This window comes from Canis lupus, chromosome 12, assembly GCF_003254725.2.
Source record: "Canis lupus dingo isolate Sandy chromosome 12, ASM325472v2, whole genome shotgun sequence".
In the NCBI taxonomy this organism is placed as follows: Eukaryota; Metazoa; Chordata; class Mammalia; order Carnivora; family Canidae; genus Canis; species Canis lupus.
In genome coordinates this window covers 35,643,997-35,662,534 of record NC_064254.1, presented here as the reverse complement: position 1 = coordinate 35,662,534, position 18,538 = coordinate 35,643,997, and the positions used below count along the sequence as shown (strand labels likewise).

General features: G+C 45.5%; 2 protein-coding genes across 4 annotated transcripts; one reads left to right on the top strand and one right to left on the bottom strand.

The window, feature by feature from the left end:
* Positions 1-33: 33 nt before the first annotated feature.
* Positions 34-18,427, top strand: LOC112658512 (oocyte expressed protein). 3 transcript variants are annotated; one of them, XR_007401212.1, is made up of 4 exons: positions 38-264; positions 608-787; positions 1,154-1,288; positions 18,220-18,427. XR_007401212.1 is itself a non-coding variant. In XM_025444750.3 (3 exons), exons 1-3 carry the CDS (start codon positions 75-77, stop codon positions 1,231-1,233), a joined length of 450 nt encoding a protein of 149 aa, XP_025300535.1. In that variant the 5' UTR covers positions 34-74; the 3' UTR covers positions 1,234-1,295. The 3 variants fall into 3 exon arrangements, 1 of the variants encoding a protein (XP_025300535.1); XR_003135753.3 differs by having other exon boundaries at positions 18,182-18,427; XM_025444750.3 differs by lacking the exon at positions 18,220-18,427 and having other exon boundaries at positions 34-264; positions 1,154-1,295.
* On the bottom strand, positions 14,049-15,740 carry KHDC3L (KH domain containing 3 like, subcortical maternal complex member). The gene is made up of 3 exons (XM_035697464.1): positions 15,461-15,740; positions 15,092-15,310; positions 14,049-14,866 (listed from the first exon to the last, which is right to left on the bottom strand). Exons 1-3 carry the CDS (start codon positions 15,627-15,629, stop codon positions 14,049-14,051), a joined length of 1,206 nt encoding a protein of 401 aa, XP_035553357.1. The 5' UTR covers positions 15,630-15,740.
* Positions 18,428-18,538: the final 111 nt, after the last annotated feature.

Genomic DNA, 18,538 nt, shown 5'->3' with positions numbered 1-18,538 from the left:
CATTTCCACATTCGTTTCAGTTGCATGTATTGCTGCTGTCTGGACCCTTCTCTTCCCGGGCTGCCGGACCTAGCATGGTCGACGACGCGGGTGCTGCTGAAGTTTTGGGGGACGAATGGAGGCCCGCCTGGTCCCTGGACAGGCTGCTCCGGGCACCACTTCCACCACCGCGGATTCGCACCCGGCCTTGGTGGTTTCCAGTGCAGGAGCTGAGAGACCCACTGGTGTTTTACCTGGAGGCGTGGCTGGCTGACGCCATCTTCGGTGAGAGACCCCGCGGAGCAACTCTACGGTCTCTGCCGGATTTGCAGGCCACGTTAGACTCCACGATGCCGACCTTCCTTCCCCGGCCAACATTCCCTTCAAACCTAGCTCCTACTCACCTTCGACCATGTTTCTTTTTTTTAAGATTTTATTTATTTATTCATGAGACACACACACACACAGAGGCAGAGGGAGAAGCAGGCTCCATGCAGGGAGCCCGATGTGGGACTCGATCCCCGGATCGAGGATCACGCCCTGGGCCAAAGGCAGGCGCCAAACCGCTGAGCCACCCGGGCTGCCCCCCGACCATGTTTCCCTTCAGAGTCTCTCTTTTCCTGTTTAGGCCCAGACCGAGCCATAATTCCAGAAATAGAGTGGATGAGCCAAGTCCTGCTGACGGTGGACGTAGTTAACTCTGGAGACTTAGTTGAAATCAGTATCTTCGGATGGCCCCGTGTACAAAATCGGGTGAAGAGCGTGCTCCTGAGCCTGGCATCTTGGCACCGGAAACATCGTGCCAGAGGTGAGGGTCTCTAAAAGCCTGCATGTGGAGGGAGCCCCCGGTGAACCACCTGGCGGTACCAGGCTTTCTTCCAACCTTTATTACTTAACAAAACTTTTTGCAGTTTCCTAACTGCAGTGTTCTATATGCAACCCCTGGGCATCCCTTTGTAGAGAGGAGTCCAAGTAGGACCTTGGGAAAGTAAACGGAAATTGAATACATTCAGGCCTGTCGTCACTGCCCATGCCCCCTCAGCTTGGTTTCACCACTATTTCCAGATTGTTCAGAGCCCCCACCTGAGAAGTGATGCTGCTAGCATCTTCCCTCCTCCCCTACTCCCCTCAGTGATGGAGTAGTTTGGAACAGAAAGCATTTTTCCTTATCCAGCTGAGAAGATGAAACAACTTGAGGAGTTCTTGAAGACTGGTGGGACAGGTCCCCAAACTCCTGAGCATCCTGTTGCATAAGTATTTTCAGGAGCATTGTGAGAAGCAGCCCTACTTCTACTAAAGTTCAAGAGAAGCAAGTATCCATAAGTCTCTGCATTCTTTTTTTTTTTTCCTGTGTCTTGATGGGTAATGCTTTGATTATTTTGGTGCAAAAGTCTGTTTGTAGTGTCATTCTAGTAAAGAAGTGAATTTCCTTTTTGTCCAAGGGCATAAAGATCTTTACTCACTTAAAATTAAGCAAAAGATTGATTCTGTTCCTTCATGTCTTGATGTGAGGGGTGGGTAAAAGGCTGATAGGTAGTGGTTTTATTTTTGTCTTCTCTTCTACCATTTTTATAAAAAAGATTTTATTTATTTATTCATGAGAGACACACAGAGATACATATAGGCAGAGGGAGAAGCAGGCCCCCTGCACAGAGCCCAGTGTGGGACTGGATCCCAGGACCCCGGGCTCACTGCCTGAGCCAAAGGCAGACGCTCAACCACTGAGCCACCCAGGCATCCGTGCTTCTACCATTTTGAATCTGGTAACCCATATATGATTTTTTTTTTTTTTTTTTTTTTTAACCCATATATGATTTTATGGCCAGAGTCAGGCCCTCAAGCACAGGCCCCTGAACTTGCATTTCCTTCTTTCTTTTTTTTAAGATTTTATTTATCGATTGGAGACACACAGAGGCAGAGACATAGGCGGAGGGAGAAGCAGGCTCCACAGAGGGAGCCCCATGCAGGACTCGATCCTAGAACTCTGGGATAATGACCTGAGCTGAACACAGATGCTTAACCGCTGAGCCACCCAGGCATCCCTGAATTGCACTTCTTTTCTTTCTTTCTTTGAAGATTTTATTTATTTGAGATACAGAGAGAGAGAAAGGCAGAGACGCAGAGGAAGGCTCCATGCAGGGAGCCGGACGGACGTGGGACTCGATCCTGGGAACTCCAGGATCATGCCCCGGGTGGAAGGCAGGCGCCAAACCACTAGGCCACCCAGGGATCCCCCTGAATTTGCATTTGTAATAAGCTTACGGTAGTGCCAGTGCTTCTCTGAGGCTCTCACTTTGAAGTTGGTGGTTTAGCCCCTGGATAGCACCTAGTGCTCATTTTCTTCTTAGAATCGAGCCTTCCTCCCTGCAGAGGGGTGGGTGTTTCAACACAAAAACTGAGGCAAATGATTATTCTGTTTACATTGTGATTCACCAAAGAACAGCCAGGATCTGTTGGAAGGTATCCTGCCACTAAACCAACTATCTCATTTTCCTCTGAGGCCAGCACAGGTGCCCTGCATGAGCTGGGTTGTTTTTCCATTACCCATTACCATGCTATGACCAGTTTGTGCAAAACAGCCCCAATCTCTTGCCACCTCCAATTTCAGGAAGCAGAATTCTTAGGGGAGAAGTTGTCAAGAGCTCTATGGCTTCAGCACAGAGTTGGAATTGATTTAACTCATGAGGTTTCTTCACCCCTAAGCAGTAGTGGATTCTGGCTGTTTGCAAGGGTTGTAAACACACACATACATATCTCTTTTATTTTTAAAGATGTCATTTATTTATTTAGAGTGTGTGTGGGTGGGGTGGGGTGGGGGGGAATCTAAGGGAAGGAGAGGATCCCAAGCTGAGTGCAGAAACAGACGTGGGACTGGATCCTACAACCATGAGATCATGACTCAAAATCAAATCAGGAGTCGGAGGCTTAACCAACTGAGCCACCCAGGTTCCCTGCACAAGTCTTTTATTTTTTTATTTTTTTTTTTAAAGATTTTATTTATTTATTCATGATAGTCACACAGAGAGAGAGAGAGGCAGAGACACAGGCAGAGGGAGAAGCAGGCTCCATGCACCGGGAGCCCGACGTGGGACTCGATCCCGGGTCTCCAGGATCAGCCCCGGGCCAAAGGCAGGCGCCAAACCGCTGCGCCACCCAGGGATCCCTGCACAAGTCTTTTAAAATGTGCTGCTTTGATTACAAGTGATAGTGAACATTTTCCTACTTTGCTTCACATTTTTATAAAATGCTTTTACATTTTTTCTTTATTCCTATATTCTTTAAACTCTCAAGATATGGATTTTAATTATCTGTACAAGCTTTTGTAACAAATAGTAGTCCATTATAACCATAATTTTCTACCCCTTCTCAAATTTTTTTGTATATGGAAAGTTTTCATTGTATATAAACTAATTACTGTTTTCTGTGTGATTTCCCTCTCATCCCAACCCCCCTCATTCTAACTTCCCTTTTTCCCCCCTAAATTTTATTTATTTGATAGATAAAGAGCCAGAGAGCACAAGCAGGGAGAGGGAGAAGCAGGCATCCCACTGAGCAGGGAGCCTGATATACGGCTCCATCACAGGATTCTGGGATCATGAGCCAAAGGCAGATGCCCAGCTGACTAAGCTGCTCAGGTGTCCCCTATCCCCTTACTTTTAAGTTTAGGTACTCCTGCTTTTTCTCCTTCTGCAGAAATTTGATAAAAATATTCCTACAGGTTGTTTCTAGTGGGAAATCTGCAAAATCATTGAACACTTTTTTTTTTTTACTATTATTTGGAGGAAGACGGTTATGCTTAAAACATTTTAATTTTCTAAAAAAAAATTTTTTTTAATTTTCTAAAAATAATCCAGAATTAAATTACCTAATGATCTTGCACATTTTTCATCCTTTATATACATTACCATGTTGAAGCCCTAACCCCTAGTACCTTGGAATGTGACTGTATTTGGAGAGGCCTTTAAAGAGGTAATGAAAGTGAAATGCGGTCCTGTGGGTAGGTCTTTATCTAATATGACTAGGATTTTATGGGAAGAGGAGATTATGCACATGGATAGGTGGGTGCATGGAGAAAAAGACCATGTGAGGAGACAGCAAGATGGTAGCCTTCTGCCGGCTAAGGAGAGAGGCCTCAGAAGAAACTAACGCCCGCTGACACCTCGATTTTGACCTTTGACACTCCAGATCTTAGAGGAAATAAATACCTGTCATTTAACTTCCCTGTCTGCTATTTTGTTGTGGTAGCCCTGCAGATTAAAACATTTGATATGGTTTTTCTCTGTGTTCCTTTTCACTGTGTGCTGATACAGTATTTTTACTATTTTCATAACTTTTAAATAAAAGGGTAGTTCTGTCATTCTGCTTTTCAGAATTTGGAGGAAATATTATCTAGTTATTAGAGTGTGTACCATATACCACGCCCTGTGCCAAGCATGTAAATAGGACATGATTAATTTGCTAAGGTTACAGAGCTAGGACATGGGGATGGATGGGTGAGATTTGAACCAAAACATTGGTTCCAGGATTCAAACCCTTTATATGTTCCCACGTGCTTTTATTTTTCTCCACATCTGAATTTAGATTCATTTCTCATAGTTTTTATTTATTTTTAAGAGGAATTAGAATAAACCTCTTAATTGTAAAGAATCAACCGTATTTGTTCTGCTGTTGAGGGACAAGACAATGTTTTTTCTAACAAGTTGATAGAACAGAGCTATTTATTATTTTTAAAAGATTTTATTTATTCATGAGAGACACATAGAGAGGCAGTCTTCCCCAATGTAGGACTCGATCCCCAAACTCCAGGATCACGCCCTGAGCTGAAAGCAGAGCTCAACCGCTGAACCATCCAGGCTCTGTCAACAGAAACTTTCTCCCAGTAGTATATGCAATTTGATCCTCATCTGGTAGGTACGTGTAAGTGCTCGAAGATCATGGCTCACCAGCACCTGGGTCCTCCCCTTTGACCATACCCATGTCTGCCTGTGCTGGGGCTCTGCCCTGGTCCTGTCACCTCTGAGGTGCCTTAGGCCAGGAATGCCAAGCAGGCTACATGTTGTATGACTGAATAAATACAAGTGCTACTCCAACCTTAGCATTAAGGGAAGTGAGGCAGGATGTGTCTGGGTTCCATTACAAAGACTGCTGTGCTTGATCAGTGGTGTCTGCCATAGCAACACCCTCTACACATGTCTGGAACAGAGGACACTAGGGGGGAAAGGCTGCATGCTGGCCACAGGTGCAGACAGGGACAAGGCATACATTCTAACCTGGCCGTAGGCAGTTGTTCAGCATCCCAGGGTGCAGTAGCTCACAGGCCCGGTGGCTGAGAAGGCATTCTGAAGTCCATGAAGGTACAAGTGGCTTCCCTAGGTCCTGGAAGGAACAACAGCATAAGCCCTAAGCAAGAGGAAGCTTGGAAGGATAACTCACTTGGGGCTCCATGGGGATCTGCAAGTTGCAGGTCATGCTGGCATTAGCTCCTGATTCTCTGGAGTCTTTTTTATCCAGGGAAAGATAGCTGACTGGCTGTCAGAGTTAGGTGCAACTTGTGATAAAAACAGTTTCTGTGACCCACAGAAATAAACTTGACCTTTGGATAAACTTTCAAAAATTTCTAGTCCAAACTAAAAAAGTTTGTCTTCTATATGCTACCCAGAAACCAAAATAGAGTAAAAGGACCATCTTTAATCAAGTTACAGAGAGAGGGCATACTGCTTTGGAAAGCACTGTCTCAGCAGAAAATACCAAAGGCCCAAACATAACCCCAATTTTGCCTTCCACTTCCCTTTGATGCTGCTCCATACGTTGGGTGGAGAGACCACTTCTTCCAGCTGATTTTAGGAATGTCATAGTGTTCTGTGAGTGTCCAGGGGTTAGTTGAAGTCCTTCACTCTCTCAGCTTGTGGGTTTTGGATGCTTTTTTCAGGATCCTTTCCATTTGCCACTTCTGCATCTTCTTGAAGGCTCCCCAGGCTGGAGTCCACTTGTCCAGGCCATGCTCCTTCTCCTTTGTGCTTGTTCCTTTAGCTTATTCCCATTGCTTCTAGGAATATTACTTCTGTCCATCTTTTTTTTCTCCTTGGTCATGCCAAGCTCCACTACACTTTTCAGTCTCAGGGGCCCTTTGGACCTGTTCTGTGCCTCCATGATGCCAGTCAGTTCTGTAAGGATAAATTTTTTTATGATTTGTCCCATATAACTGACCACCTGGACCTGCATATACACAGGCTAGATAATGTTGTTTGTGATACTCGTGCTGTGTGAATAACTTCGGGAACCTAATTGTTTAATATATATATATTATCTGCCTCCAGGTCAGAACTGGCCCTTCTGTTCTGGATGCGAAGAGCTACAATCTTGTCTCACATCCCTTCGCTCCAGGCTGGACTGGCCCCCCAGAATGGAATCCTGGGAAGGGAGGCAGACACACATAGCCTAGGTTCCCTGGAAATCTAGAAACATGATAACATGGAAATGCAACTCTCTCCAAACTGCACATAGGTGAACAAATGTTTAATTTCAAACCCTGTTATTTACCCTATAAATTTATATGGCCCTTATGGGGATGGTCTGTTGTCATGTCTTACCTGAGTGGAGGATGCTCTACCCAGGTCTCTCAGTCCAGACTCCAGCTGGATGTTTTCATGGGGCTTCCCCAGCTGATGAGGTTGGATGTTATAAGAACCTGATTTGATACAACTTTGCCTTATTCTCATTTATTGTACCTACTATTGCCATCATCTTGTGTTGATTTCTTTTCTCTCCTGTTTCTTTTTTTTTTTTTTTAATATTTATTCATGAAAGACACAGAGAGAGGCATGTTCCATGCAGGGAGCCTGATGTGGGACTCAATCCCAGGTCCAGGATCACACCTTGAGCCAAAGGCTCAACCACTGAGCCACCCAGGCGTCCCTCTATTAGGTTTCTATAAAAAAATTTTCTTTCCTTTTCAAAACTGAAACATGGCTGTTATGAATTTTTTGTTCAGAACACCATCGCAGCATTATTGACTTTTCTGATGATAAATGTACTGACATGCTCAATATTTTAAAAAATAAGGCAATATATGAAGTATTTTTTTTTATTTTTATTTATTTATGATAGCCACAGAGAGAGAGAAAGAGAGAGAGGCAGAGACACAGGCAGAGGGAGAAGCAGGCTCCATGCACCGGGAGCCCAACATGGGATTCGATCCCGGGTCTCCAGGATCGCACCCTGGGCCAAAGGCAGGCGCCAAACCGCTGCGCCACCCAGGGATCCCCAATATATGAAGTATTAAAATAATTACTCAAAAATCCCACTGCCCATATGTTACCTTAAAGTAGCTTTCCATTACTCTAATTAATTTTCTATTATTTTGGTAATCATTTTATTGATGTACAGCATTCATACAAAAACACATACATTCAAAATGTGAAAAGATTCATCAAACAATATAAAGGGAACACATCAATTTAACCAGCACTCAGAGAAGAAACTACCAGTACTCCAGAAGCCTCCTTTTGCACCCTCCCCAAAGATAACTACTATTTTGACTTAAATATAAATGGAATTATTGTAAGATTTATGTTGAAAAAAAATTTATATTGCAAGTATTGTATGAGTAAACCATGATTTTTTTTAAAGATTTTATTTATTTATTCATGATAGAGACAGAGAGAGAGAGGCAAAGACACAGGCAGAGGGAGAAGCAGGCTCCATGCAGGGAGCCCGATGTGGGACTCGATTCCGGGACTCCAGGATCATGTCCTGGGCTGAAGGCAGACGCTAAACCTCTGAGCCACCCAGGGATCCCTAAACCATGATTTAGTTTTCTATTCTGTTGATGTACATTTTGGTTGTTTGCTATTTGGCCTTATAATGAGTAGTGCTACTCTGAAAAAAATTTTTTTTTAATTTTTATTTATTATAGTCACAGAGAGAGAGAGAGAGAGATAGAGGGAGGCAGAGACATAGGCAGAGGGAGAAGCAGCCTCCATGCACCGGGAGCCTGATGTGGGATTCGATCCCGGGTCTCCAGGATCGTGCCCTGGGCCAAAGGCAGGCGCCAAACCGCTGCGCCACCCAGGGATCCCTACTCTGAAAATTTTTATACAGGACTTGGTGCATGCATCTATGCATTTCTATTGAGTATATATCTAGGATTGGAGTTGCTGGATTATAGGATGTAAGTTCAAATTGCCAAGGTGATTGAATCAACAATATACATTCCTTCTAGCAATATATGCCAGACTTCTGATTGCTCTACATCTTTGTCAACTGTCAGAATTTTCATTTTGGAGAACTTGTGTATTAGTGCATTTGTCCTCAATTAAAAAAAATGTAGTTGGTTAATTGGTTACAATTTACATAACTACAAAATCATGAATGAACAATTCCATTTTCTTTAGTAAATTTAGGAGTTGTTCCACTATCACCACAAAGCAGATTTTGGACATTTCTTTCTTTTTCTTTTCTTTTTAATTTTTTTTAAAGATTTTACTTATTCATGAGAGAGAGAGGCAGAGACACAGGCAGAGGGAGAAGCAGGCTCCGTGCAGGGAGCCCGACGTGGGACTTGACCCCAGGACTCCAGGATCACACCCTGACCAAAGGCAGGCGCTAAACCGCTGAGCCACCCAGGGATCCCTTTGGACTTTTCTTTCACTCCAAAACTTACCTTGTGCTCATTTGTAGTCAGTTACCTGTCTCTAACCTCAGACAGCCAATCTGCTTTCTGTCTCCACAGAGTTGCCATCTCTGAACATTTGGCATAAATAGAATAATATGAAATGTCACCTTTTGAGTCTGGCTTCTCTAGTTGGAATGTCTGAATTTTGATTGGAGGATTTAGTCCACTTTAATGTAAATATCAATGATTGGATATATGTCTGCCATTTTTAAAAAAGATTTTATTTATTCATGAGAGAAAGAGAGGCTAGGGACTCCATTCCGGTCTCCAGGATCACACCCTGGGCCGAAGGTGGCGCTAAACCTGTGAGACAGCCGGGCTGCCCTAAATAACTTTAAAAAAAAAATTTTTTTTAGTGTTGCCGCAGGGGTTATAAAAATCCTTAGGTTATAAATCCTAAGCATCTGCCTTTGGCTCTGGTCCAGGATTAAGTCCTGCATCAGGCTCCCTGCAGGGAGCCGACTTCTCCCTCTTCCTTTGTCTCTGCCTCTCTGAGTCTCTCATGAATAAATAAAATCTTTTTTAAAAATCCTAATTTAGGGATCCCTGGGTGGCGCAGCGGTTTGGCGCCTGCCTTTGGCCCAGGGCGCGATCCTGGAGACCCGGGATCGAATCCCACGTCGGGCTCCTGGTGCATGGAGCCTGCTTCTCCCTCTGCCTGTGTCTCTGCCTCTCTCTCTCTCTCTCTATGTGACTATCATAAATAAATAAAATTTAAAAAAAAATCTTTAAAAAATCCTAATTTACTCTACTTCAGGCTAATGAAAATTTCTTTAAAAATTTTTTTAAATGTATTTATTCATGAGAGACAGAAAGAGAGGGGCAGAGATGCAGGTAGAGGGAGGAGCAAGTTCCATGCAGGGAACCTGTTGTGGGACTAGATCCCAGGACCGCAGGATCACGCCCTGAGCCAAAGGCAGACGCTCAACGGCTGAGCCACCCAGGTGTCCCTGAAAATTTGAGAAAATTAGCTTTATTCCTTTAACTGACATATCTATAGCTAAACATAAAAAGGACAAAGCCTAAAATCAGTGACAATACTTGAAGGAGGAGAGGGAAGGAAGGAGCAAGGAATAAACAACTCAATACATAGAGATGCTACCTTCTCATATAGCAAAGTCCAAGTGTTGATTGATGTGGTCACTTCTCAGATTAATCTAAAAACCTAATGCAGAGGCACCTGGTTGACTCAGTTGGTTAAGCGTCTGCTTTTAGCTCAGGTCATGATCCCAGAGTCCTGGGATCGAGCCCTGCATAGCACTTCCTGCTCAGTGGGGAGTTTGCTTCTCCCCCCCTCCTTTAGCCTCTCTCCCCTGCTTATTCTCTCTCTCTCTCTCTCTCTCTCTCTCTCTCTCTCTCTCTCTCTCGGGCTCTGGTCTGGGATTAAGTCCTGCATCAGGCTCTCTCATGCTCTCAAATATAGATCTTTTAAAAAATAAAATTAAAACCTAATGCAGTTCCAATTATAGTCACAACCACTTTTTTAGGGGGTGATAACTGTAAGGTAAGAGTTCTTTTTTTTTTTTTTTTTTTTTTGAGTTCTTAAAGTCTGATTATACAGGTGCTCCAGAAGGACCTGGGAAGGCTGTAAATAAGGTTTTTCCTGGCTGTCTGGTGAAAAATTCTGATGAGGTAAATAGTGCAGATATGTATTAACTAAGTTTAAGGTACTAGCATAAGTATACAGGCAGACATAGAGATAGCCTGTTACATATGCTCCACAGCTAAGTTCTCAAGATTTTCCAGAGAATCCACGAAGAACTGAAGTTGTATTCTTTTATACCTTTAGTGAGTTCACTCAAAGATGCTATCCATGCTAAACTACTTCTTGTTGGGGCACCTGGGTGGCTTAGTGATTGAGCATCTGCCTTTGGTTCAGGGTGTGATCGCGGGGTCTCAGGAGTCCCACATTGGGCCCACACAGGGAGCCTGCTTCTCCCTCTGCTTGTGACTCTGTGTCTCTCATGAATAAAAAACAAAACAAAAACAATTTGTTGTCAACAAGTTTATCCTGCCCCCAAAATGTGTGAGCAGGATTCACTGTTCTCAGACTGTCTCTGCAGTTTTCTAATTCCCTTGCTTTTAAATCCTTCTTTTGTTTTTGATGTTTGCTCATGTGAGCTCTGGATTATGTATTTTTAGCAAAAATGCTAGATAAATCAGGAGGCACCTGTTTTGTTTGTCCCACTCTTAGTGATGTTTAAAAAGGCCTTGTTTTGATCAAGTTTGTGAATTTGAGAGATTCTGCTAAGTAGTGCCAACCTGGCTTAACTAACATGGAGCTGCAGGAAGATCCTATCAACAATTAACTTTTTCCTTTTTTTTTTTTTTTTTTAAAGATTTTATTTATTCATGAGAGACACACAGAGAGGCAGAGACACAGGCAGAGGGAGAAGCAGGCTCCATGCAGGGAGCCCCATGTGGGACTCAATCCCTGGTCTCCAGGATCAGGCCCTGGGCTGAAGGAGGCGCTAAACCGCTGAGCCACCGGGGCTGCCCGAACTTCTTTCTTTGATGCCTCTAGCTAGCCTATTAAAAAATTGTACAGAATGGGGATCCCTGGGTGGCGCAGCGGTTTGGCGCCTGCCTTTGGCCCAGGGCGCGATCCTGGAGACCCGGGATCGAATCCCACGTCGGGCTCCCGGTGCATGGAGCCTGCTTCTCCCTCTGCCTGTGTCTCTGCGCCTCTCTCTCTCTCTCTGTGACTATCATAAATAAATAAAAATTAAAAAAAAATTGTACAGAATGATCTCTTTACTCTCAATAGGTTTACATGCAAAAATATCCAAACAAATGTCATTGTTTCCAAATTTCTGCAGTTTCACCTTTTTTTAAAAAAAATATTTATTCATGAGAGACAGAGAGAGAGAGAGAGAGAGACGCAGAGACATAGGCAGAGGGAGAAGCAGGCTTCATGCAGGAAGCCAGATGTGGGACTTGATCCCAGGACCCCAGAACCCCAGAACCCCAGAATCACGCCCCAACCAAAGGCAGATGCTTAACTGCTGAGCCACCCAGGCATCCCAACCTTTGTTTCTTGACAACCTTTCATTGAGTGCCTCGGGTCTCAGTTTCCAGTTTTCCCACCTAATTCACTACCTAAATTATACTCTTTCATGCAGATATAATGTACATGTAATTTAAAGAATGAAATAAGCACTCCAGTGTACCTTAATAGAACAAACTCAGTATTTTGGAAGTATACTCCTTTTCCCTTAACTAATTTTCTATGTTTTTGAGTAAGGTGCTTTATCTGCAGGAAAGAATATCCAATGGAAAAAAGACAGTCTCTTCAAAAAATGGTGTCGGGAAAACTGGACAGCAACATACAGAAGAATGAAACTGGACCATTTTCTTACACCATACACAAAAAATTCAAAATACATGAAAGACCTAAATGTGAGACAAGAAACCATCAAAATCCCAGAGGAGAATACAGGCAGTAACCTCTTTGACCTTGGCCATGGCAACTTTTTGGATTTATCACCAGAGACGAGGATAAAAGCAAAAATGAACTGTTGGGACTTCAAGATAAAAAGCTTCACAGAAAACCCGTTTCTTTCCAGAGAAGGAAATAATCAACAAAACTTAAAGGCTGACTATGGAATGGGAGATATTTGCAAATGACATTTGTAATAAAGGGTTAGTATCCAAAATCTATAAAGAACTTATCAAAACACTCAAAAACAAAACCAAAACAACCAAAAACAAAAAAATCAAGTTAAGAAATGGGCAGAAGACATGAATAGACATTTTTCCACAGAAAACATCCAGATGGCTAACAGACATGAAAAGATGCTCAACATCACTCATCATCAGGGAAATGAAAATTAGAACTACAATGAGGGCAGTTGTAAACTCAACTTGACATTTTATTTCCCTTGTAAGTGCTTATTTAAAATTGGAGTGATTGGATAGCCCAGGTGGCTCAATGGTTTAGCACCACCTTTGGCTTAGGGCGTGGTCCTGGACCCGGGATGCAGTCCTACGTCTGGCTCCCTGCGTGGAGCCTGCTTCTCCCTCTGCTTCTCTCACTCTCATGAGTAAATAAAATCTTTAAAAAACCTTTAAAATAAAAAAATTGGCATGATCATCTATTAGTGGTGACCAAAGGGTATATGATAGATATACCACTCCCTTGGTCTTTAAAGTTAGATTTCCTTGAAAAAAATTAATAGATTTTTGAGAAAGAGAAAGAGCAAGGGTGGGACGGAGAGGCGCAGAGGGAGAGGGAGAAACCGATCATTCTGCTTCTTTGCTGAGCAGTGAGCCATATGTGGAGCTGGATCCAAGGACCTGGAGATCCTGTCCTCAGTGGAAGGCAGACGCGTAACCGAGCCACCCAGGTGCCCCGGTTTCCTTGAATTTTGTAAATGAAAATTCTCGTTACACAAAGATTACTGCATGTTGTTTTTCTGTCCTAGCACCCAGCTGTTAACAGTTTGCTTCCTTCTGCTAGCTGGGCACTGGCGTCCCACCTGCCAATAGAGCAGGAAGCCAAACAGGATAAAGTGCTAATTATCACTACAAAGGCAATCATAATATATAAATATATTAACATGTGATTAACTTTACAGTGTTATCTGTCAAATACTTTCAGTTGAAAAAAAGTGGCGAAAGAGGGCTGGCCATCATCCTGCGCCAGGATTGCCTGCTGCTGCTGCAGTTACTAAGGGAAGAATCACCAGCACTGCTAGTGTCTCACTTGTGGCAAACCTCACTGAAGGTCGGATGACCTCTGCAAGACTTGAGGACAATAGGAGGGCAGTCCTGGCTCTTTCCTCCAATTTTTCCCTTCCTGGGTCAGGTGTACCAGCTGGGAAGTCGCTCACTGCTTCCAGTACTACGATCTAGCCAGCCGTGTGGATTGGATTGAATTGGAACCAAGTTTTCTCACCCTGTATCACCTAGAGTAGAAACACCACAGGCTTTAAGAAGTTTTCAAAAACAAAACAACAAAAAAAGTAGTTTTCCAGTGGGATGGACTCGAGGGGCTGGAGAACCCTCTTAACCAGCAAAACCAGATTCTTGTGGTTAAAGAGCACAGGGGAAGCACTAGCTAGTGGAGGGGAAGAGTGCTGCCTAAGGCAGCCAGAAATCCAAGAGGTTTCACCTGCCTCTGGGTGGAGAGGAGGGCAGATATTGGTTGCTGGAGGTAAGGCCTCTCCCTCTCCTTTTACCTGCCAATTAACAGACGCTAGAGAAATTCAATTCTTTATTAGAACTCTTTAGATCAGTGTTTGCAAACATTTAACATGGGGGCAGGGACCAAAATCACTAACAACCATTCCTTCCCCAGCTTCTGCCAGAAGCAGCAAGACTTAGATGAACAGAGCACTAGTAAGGTCTTCCACTTTATCCTTGCCTGGCTCCTGCTCCCGGGCCCGAAGTACTTTCATAACCCGGTAACCACACCCTGGGTAGCGTCCGGAGATCGTTGGGTCGCCGCTTCCCGGGCCACCGCGCCGGGGGACGCCTGGGTCGCCGCCTCCCGGGCCACCGCGCCGGGGGACGCCTGGGTCGCCGCCTCCCGGGCCACCGCGCCGGGGGACCGCTGGGTCGCCGCCTCCCGGGCCACCGCGCCGGGGGACCGCTGGGTCGCCGCCTCCCGGGCCACCGCGCCGGGGGACCGCTGGGTCGCCGCCTCCCGGGCCACCGCGCCGGGGGACCGCTGGGTCGCCGCCTCGCGGGTCGCCCTCGGGGACCGCTGGGTCGCCGCCTCCCGGGCAGCCTTCGGGGACCCCTGGGTCGCCGCCTCGCGGGCAGCCTTCGGGGACCCCTGGGTCGCCGCCTCGCGGGTCGCCCTCGGGGACCCCTGGGTCGCCGCCTCGCGGGTCGCCCTCGGGGACCCCTGGGTCGCCGCCTCGCGGGCAGCCTTCGGGGACCCCTGGGTCGACGCCTCGCGGGCAGCCCTCGGGGACCCCTGGGTCGCCGCCTCGCGGGTCGCCCTCGGGGACCCCTGGGTCGCCGCCTCGCGGGTCGCCCTCGGGGACCCCTGGGTCGCCGCCTTGCGGGTCGCCCTCGGGGACCCCTGGGTCGCCGCCTCACGGGCAGCCCTCGGGGACCCCTGGGTCGCCGCCTCGCGGGCAGCCTTCGGGGACCCCTGGGTCGACGCCTCGCGGGCAGCCTTCGGGGACCCCTGGGTCGACGCCTCGCGGGGAGCGTCGAGGGTCTGCTGGGTCACTGCATCCTGGGCAGGGGCCTTCTCTGAGCCTGCAAGAACAGTGTGGAGACTACCTATGTCCCCATACTCTTCCCACAAAAGGATTCATCGGTATGGGCTGGGGGTTGGGGTCCGGAACATGAGAGTACGGATCAACGTGGCCTTGTAGATCCCTTTGCAAGAAGGAATCTTTCTCCTGGACGGACCAAGAGGATGATGAGACTGCTACCCAGTGACATCCAGGAAGCATCAAGATCCCTCCCAAGGAACCCCACGGCAAGCCCAAGGTGCCCCTAACTTACCCAGTTCCGTTCTTTGTGCCCGGAGTTGGCGATGATAGTCAGCCAAATTCATGATCATCTTGGATACATCTTTCTGGTAATCAGGCCGACCAAATATAAAGATCTCGGCCTCGCCCTCGGGGTCCCACTGATTAACGTGGAGTAGGGTCTGGGACACACACTCCACGTGCGGAATGTACTCTGCTCCTCGGCCTGGGAAGGAAGCAAAGAGGCTGTGAGGGGTGGGAGTTGGGAGGGGAAGGCGGCGGGAGGTGGCCGTGCTGGATTGCAGCGAGGGCCACCGGAGAGGCGTCCCTGGGGGGAGTGGGGACCTCTCTGGCCACCCCTCTCAGACCCACTTACCGAAGATCGCTTCAACTAGCCATGCCTCGAGATGAACTGTCTTCGGACTCTTTAGGTACTCAATGTGGAACCAGTAGGGCCGCTTGGTGAGGTTACCGAGCACCGTGAATAGCGTCCCCTCTCTCTGCTCCAAATGCACGAGCGTCGGAAACCGCCTGGGAGTGGCCATGCTGCTGCACGCCTAGCTGTGCGGCTGCCAACCCGAAGGCCACGGTTGGGACCAGCTGCAGCAAGTTGCGGCCTGGCCAGGGCCTTATTTCAAGGGCTTTTGGCAGGCCCCTCCCCCATCCACGCCCTTTTCATTAGATTCCAGCCCTTGCCTCCCAAACCCGGAGGCTGGGGCTTCTTCCGGAGATGACCGAGAGCACCTGGTCGAGCACCTGGTCGCTCTACGTGGGACCATTGCTCTGGACCCTCCCATTTCCCCAGGCGCTGGGAGCGCCCGATTGGAAGCTCTGTTTGGAGAGCTGGCCTCAGGGAGGGGAGGACGGCCCCAGAAAGGTAGGGAAGATTCGAGGTGGAGACCACACCTTTTAGAGAAGCGAAATGATATGCACGAAGGCACAAGTGCTTTCCAAAGGTTTTAATGCGACCAGCATTCCTGAGGCGTTGGAATGACTTTTTCATGGGAAACCTAATGAAATACATCGAAAAAGTAAAAGCTCAAGGAGTTAAAAAGGTCTTCAAGGGCTAAACTAAGTCCCACTTCCTCCTGAACCCTGACCACTGAGTTCCTTCCCCAGAGGCCATCACATTTCCGAATCTTCTATAACCTGTCCCAGACAGCTGAGCACACCACCCAGCACCAAATGGTCTATGTGGCTTGGACACCAGAGGGGAATCCATTGAAACTTTTTGGAAACTTTTTTGGATCCACTGAAACTTTTTAAAATTCTCTAACACAATTTCTGTGTCTTGTTTTTTATGGTCTACCTTAATGCATTATCCATTAACTGCTACTCAAGAAGGTAAAGCTATATTGCTCTTGAATCAGTAGTTGAGGTGTTAGGCCCAGACCCAGCAGTGAGAGATCCCCAGAACTCAGGCTCATCCTTGTATCCTCCATAGGAGTTCTTTTTTTTTTTTTTTTTTTTCTTTCTCCATAGGAGTTCTGTAGGTCAAAGAAGTACGTGAAAAATTTATAGGTGTCTGTTAAGCCAAAAGTCTTGAGACCGGGGATCCCTGGATGGCTCAGCGGTTTGGCTCCTGCCTTTGGCCCGGGGCCTGATCCTGGTGTCCCGGGATCAGTCCCGTATTGGGCTCCCTGCGTGGAGCCTGCTTTTCCCTCTCCCTGTATCTCTGCCTCTGTGTGTGTGTGTGTCTCTCATGAATAAATAAATAAAATCTAAAAAAAAAAAAAAAAAAGTCTTGAGACCTAAGCAGAATATGAATTGAGAGCAAAAGAAGGGCAAAATTCATTCAAAGGATCACAAGATGGTTATAAATTCCTGTGGGTAGGCGGAATGATTGTGTATGTAACTGACACTCAAGGATCTGGGCTTCAAAACTATCCCATCTGGAGGTTATAGACTCACTAACCTAGCAACTAGAAATTGAATTTTAAGGTCCCGTCAGTGTTGCCAAGAAGAATCCAATCCAGGAAGTATTTGCATGAAAATCTCTAGTCTGAAATCTCTCTCTTACACCAAATGATATGGGATAATACATTGTTTCTTAGTTGGTGTAAGGGGATACTCACAGTTCTATGCATGTTGTCATTTTTGCATATGTGTGTGGTGTGCATGTGTAGAGATCTTTTACTTCGTCGAAGCTTTAGAATTGGGTATAGAGATATTTAAGAGAATCAAAACCATAGTATTAATAATTTTGTTTAAAAGGGATCTATCATTTATATAAAATCCTAGAATATGCAGACTAATCTATTATGCCAGAAAGCAGGGAAATTGCCTGGGGATGGTAATGGAGGGAGGAAGAGATGGGAAAGAGGCATTTGGAAACTTGGGGATAATGGAAATGTGAATTATCTTGATTACAGTGATGATTTCACTAGATGTGGTTTATATGTCAAAACTGGTCAATTGTATGAATTTTAATATAGTTTGTTGTGCTTCATTCTTCAAAGTGGTTAAAAAAGAAAGGAGGGGTGCCTGGGTGGTGCTATCAATTAATCCCCTAACTCTTGGTTTTGGCTCAGGTCATGATCTCAGGGTCCTAGGATGGAACCTGCAGAGCCTGTGTGGGGGTCCTGCTCAGTGGGGAGCCTGCTTCTTTCTCCCTCTGGACCTCCTCCCCCTTTGTTCTCTCTCTCTCTCTCTCTCTCAAATAAATTTTTAAGTCTTAAAAAAGAATCTAGGCTTATTAATAAGATAGTAAGTTTTGAAAGTAAAACTTGAAAGCTTAAGGAAGGACTGAAGGTTTGGTTTTTATGATTTTAGGAAATAAAATATTAAATTGCAAAGAAATCTCTATAAGCACTCTTTTGTGTGCATAGAAATCACCTCCAGGGTTCCAAAATAATAATAAAATAAAATAAAATAAAATAAAATAAAATAAAATAATAAAAAATAATAATACCAACAGCTTTCACCCTCTTCTCGCTTACCTATATATGTATAACAGATTTGGTAGCCTCCTAGTTCAGTAATATGATTTTGTTAGATCAGTGTTCACATTTATGCTATTATGATCTTGTAAGTAATACCTGTAGCTGCAGTAGTTTACTACAATTTCCTTTTTTTTCTCTTTTTTTTTCTTTTTTAGTTTACTACAATTTCTTGCATAAAGTTTTATTTCTCTAGGGCGGCCCGGACAGCTCAGCAGTTTAGCACAGCCTTCGGCCCACGGCGTGACCCTGGAGACCCGGGATCAAGTCCCACGTTGGGCTTCCTGCGTGGAGCCCGCTTCTCCCTCTACCTGTGTCTCTGCCTCCCTCCCATTCTCTCTCTCTCTCTCTTTCTCTCTCTCTGTCTCTAATAAATAAATAAATAAAAAATATTTTAAAAAAAAGTTTTCTTTTTCTTGATGTCATTAATCACTTTGTTGTTCAGGCGCTTTTCTTTTTAAAGTGCTTATTTTTCTATGTATTCCTTTATCTCCACACTCACCAACTGTGTAAAT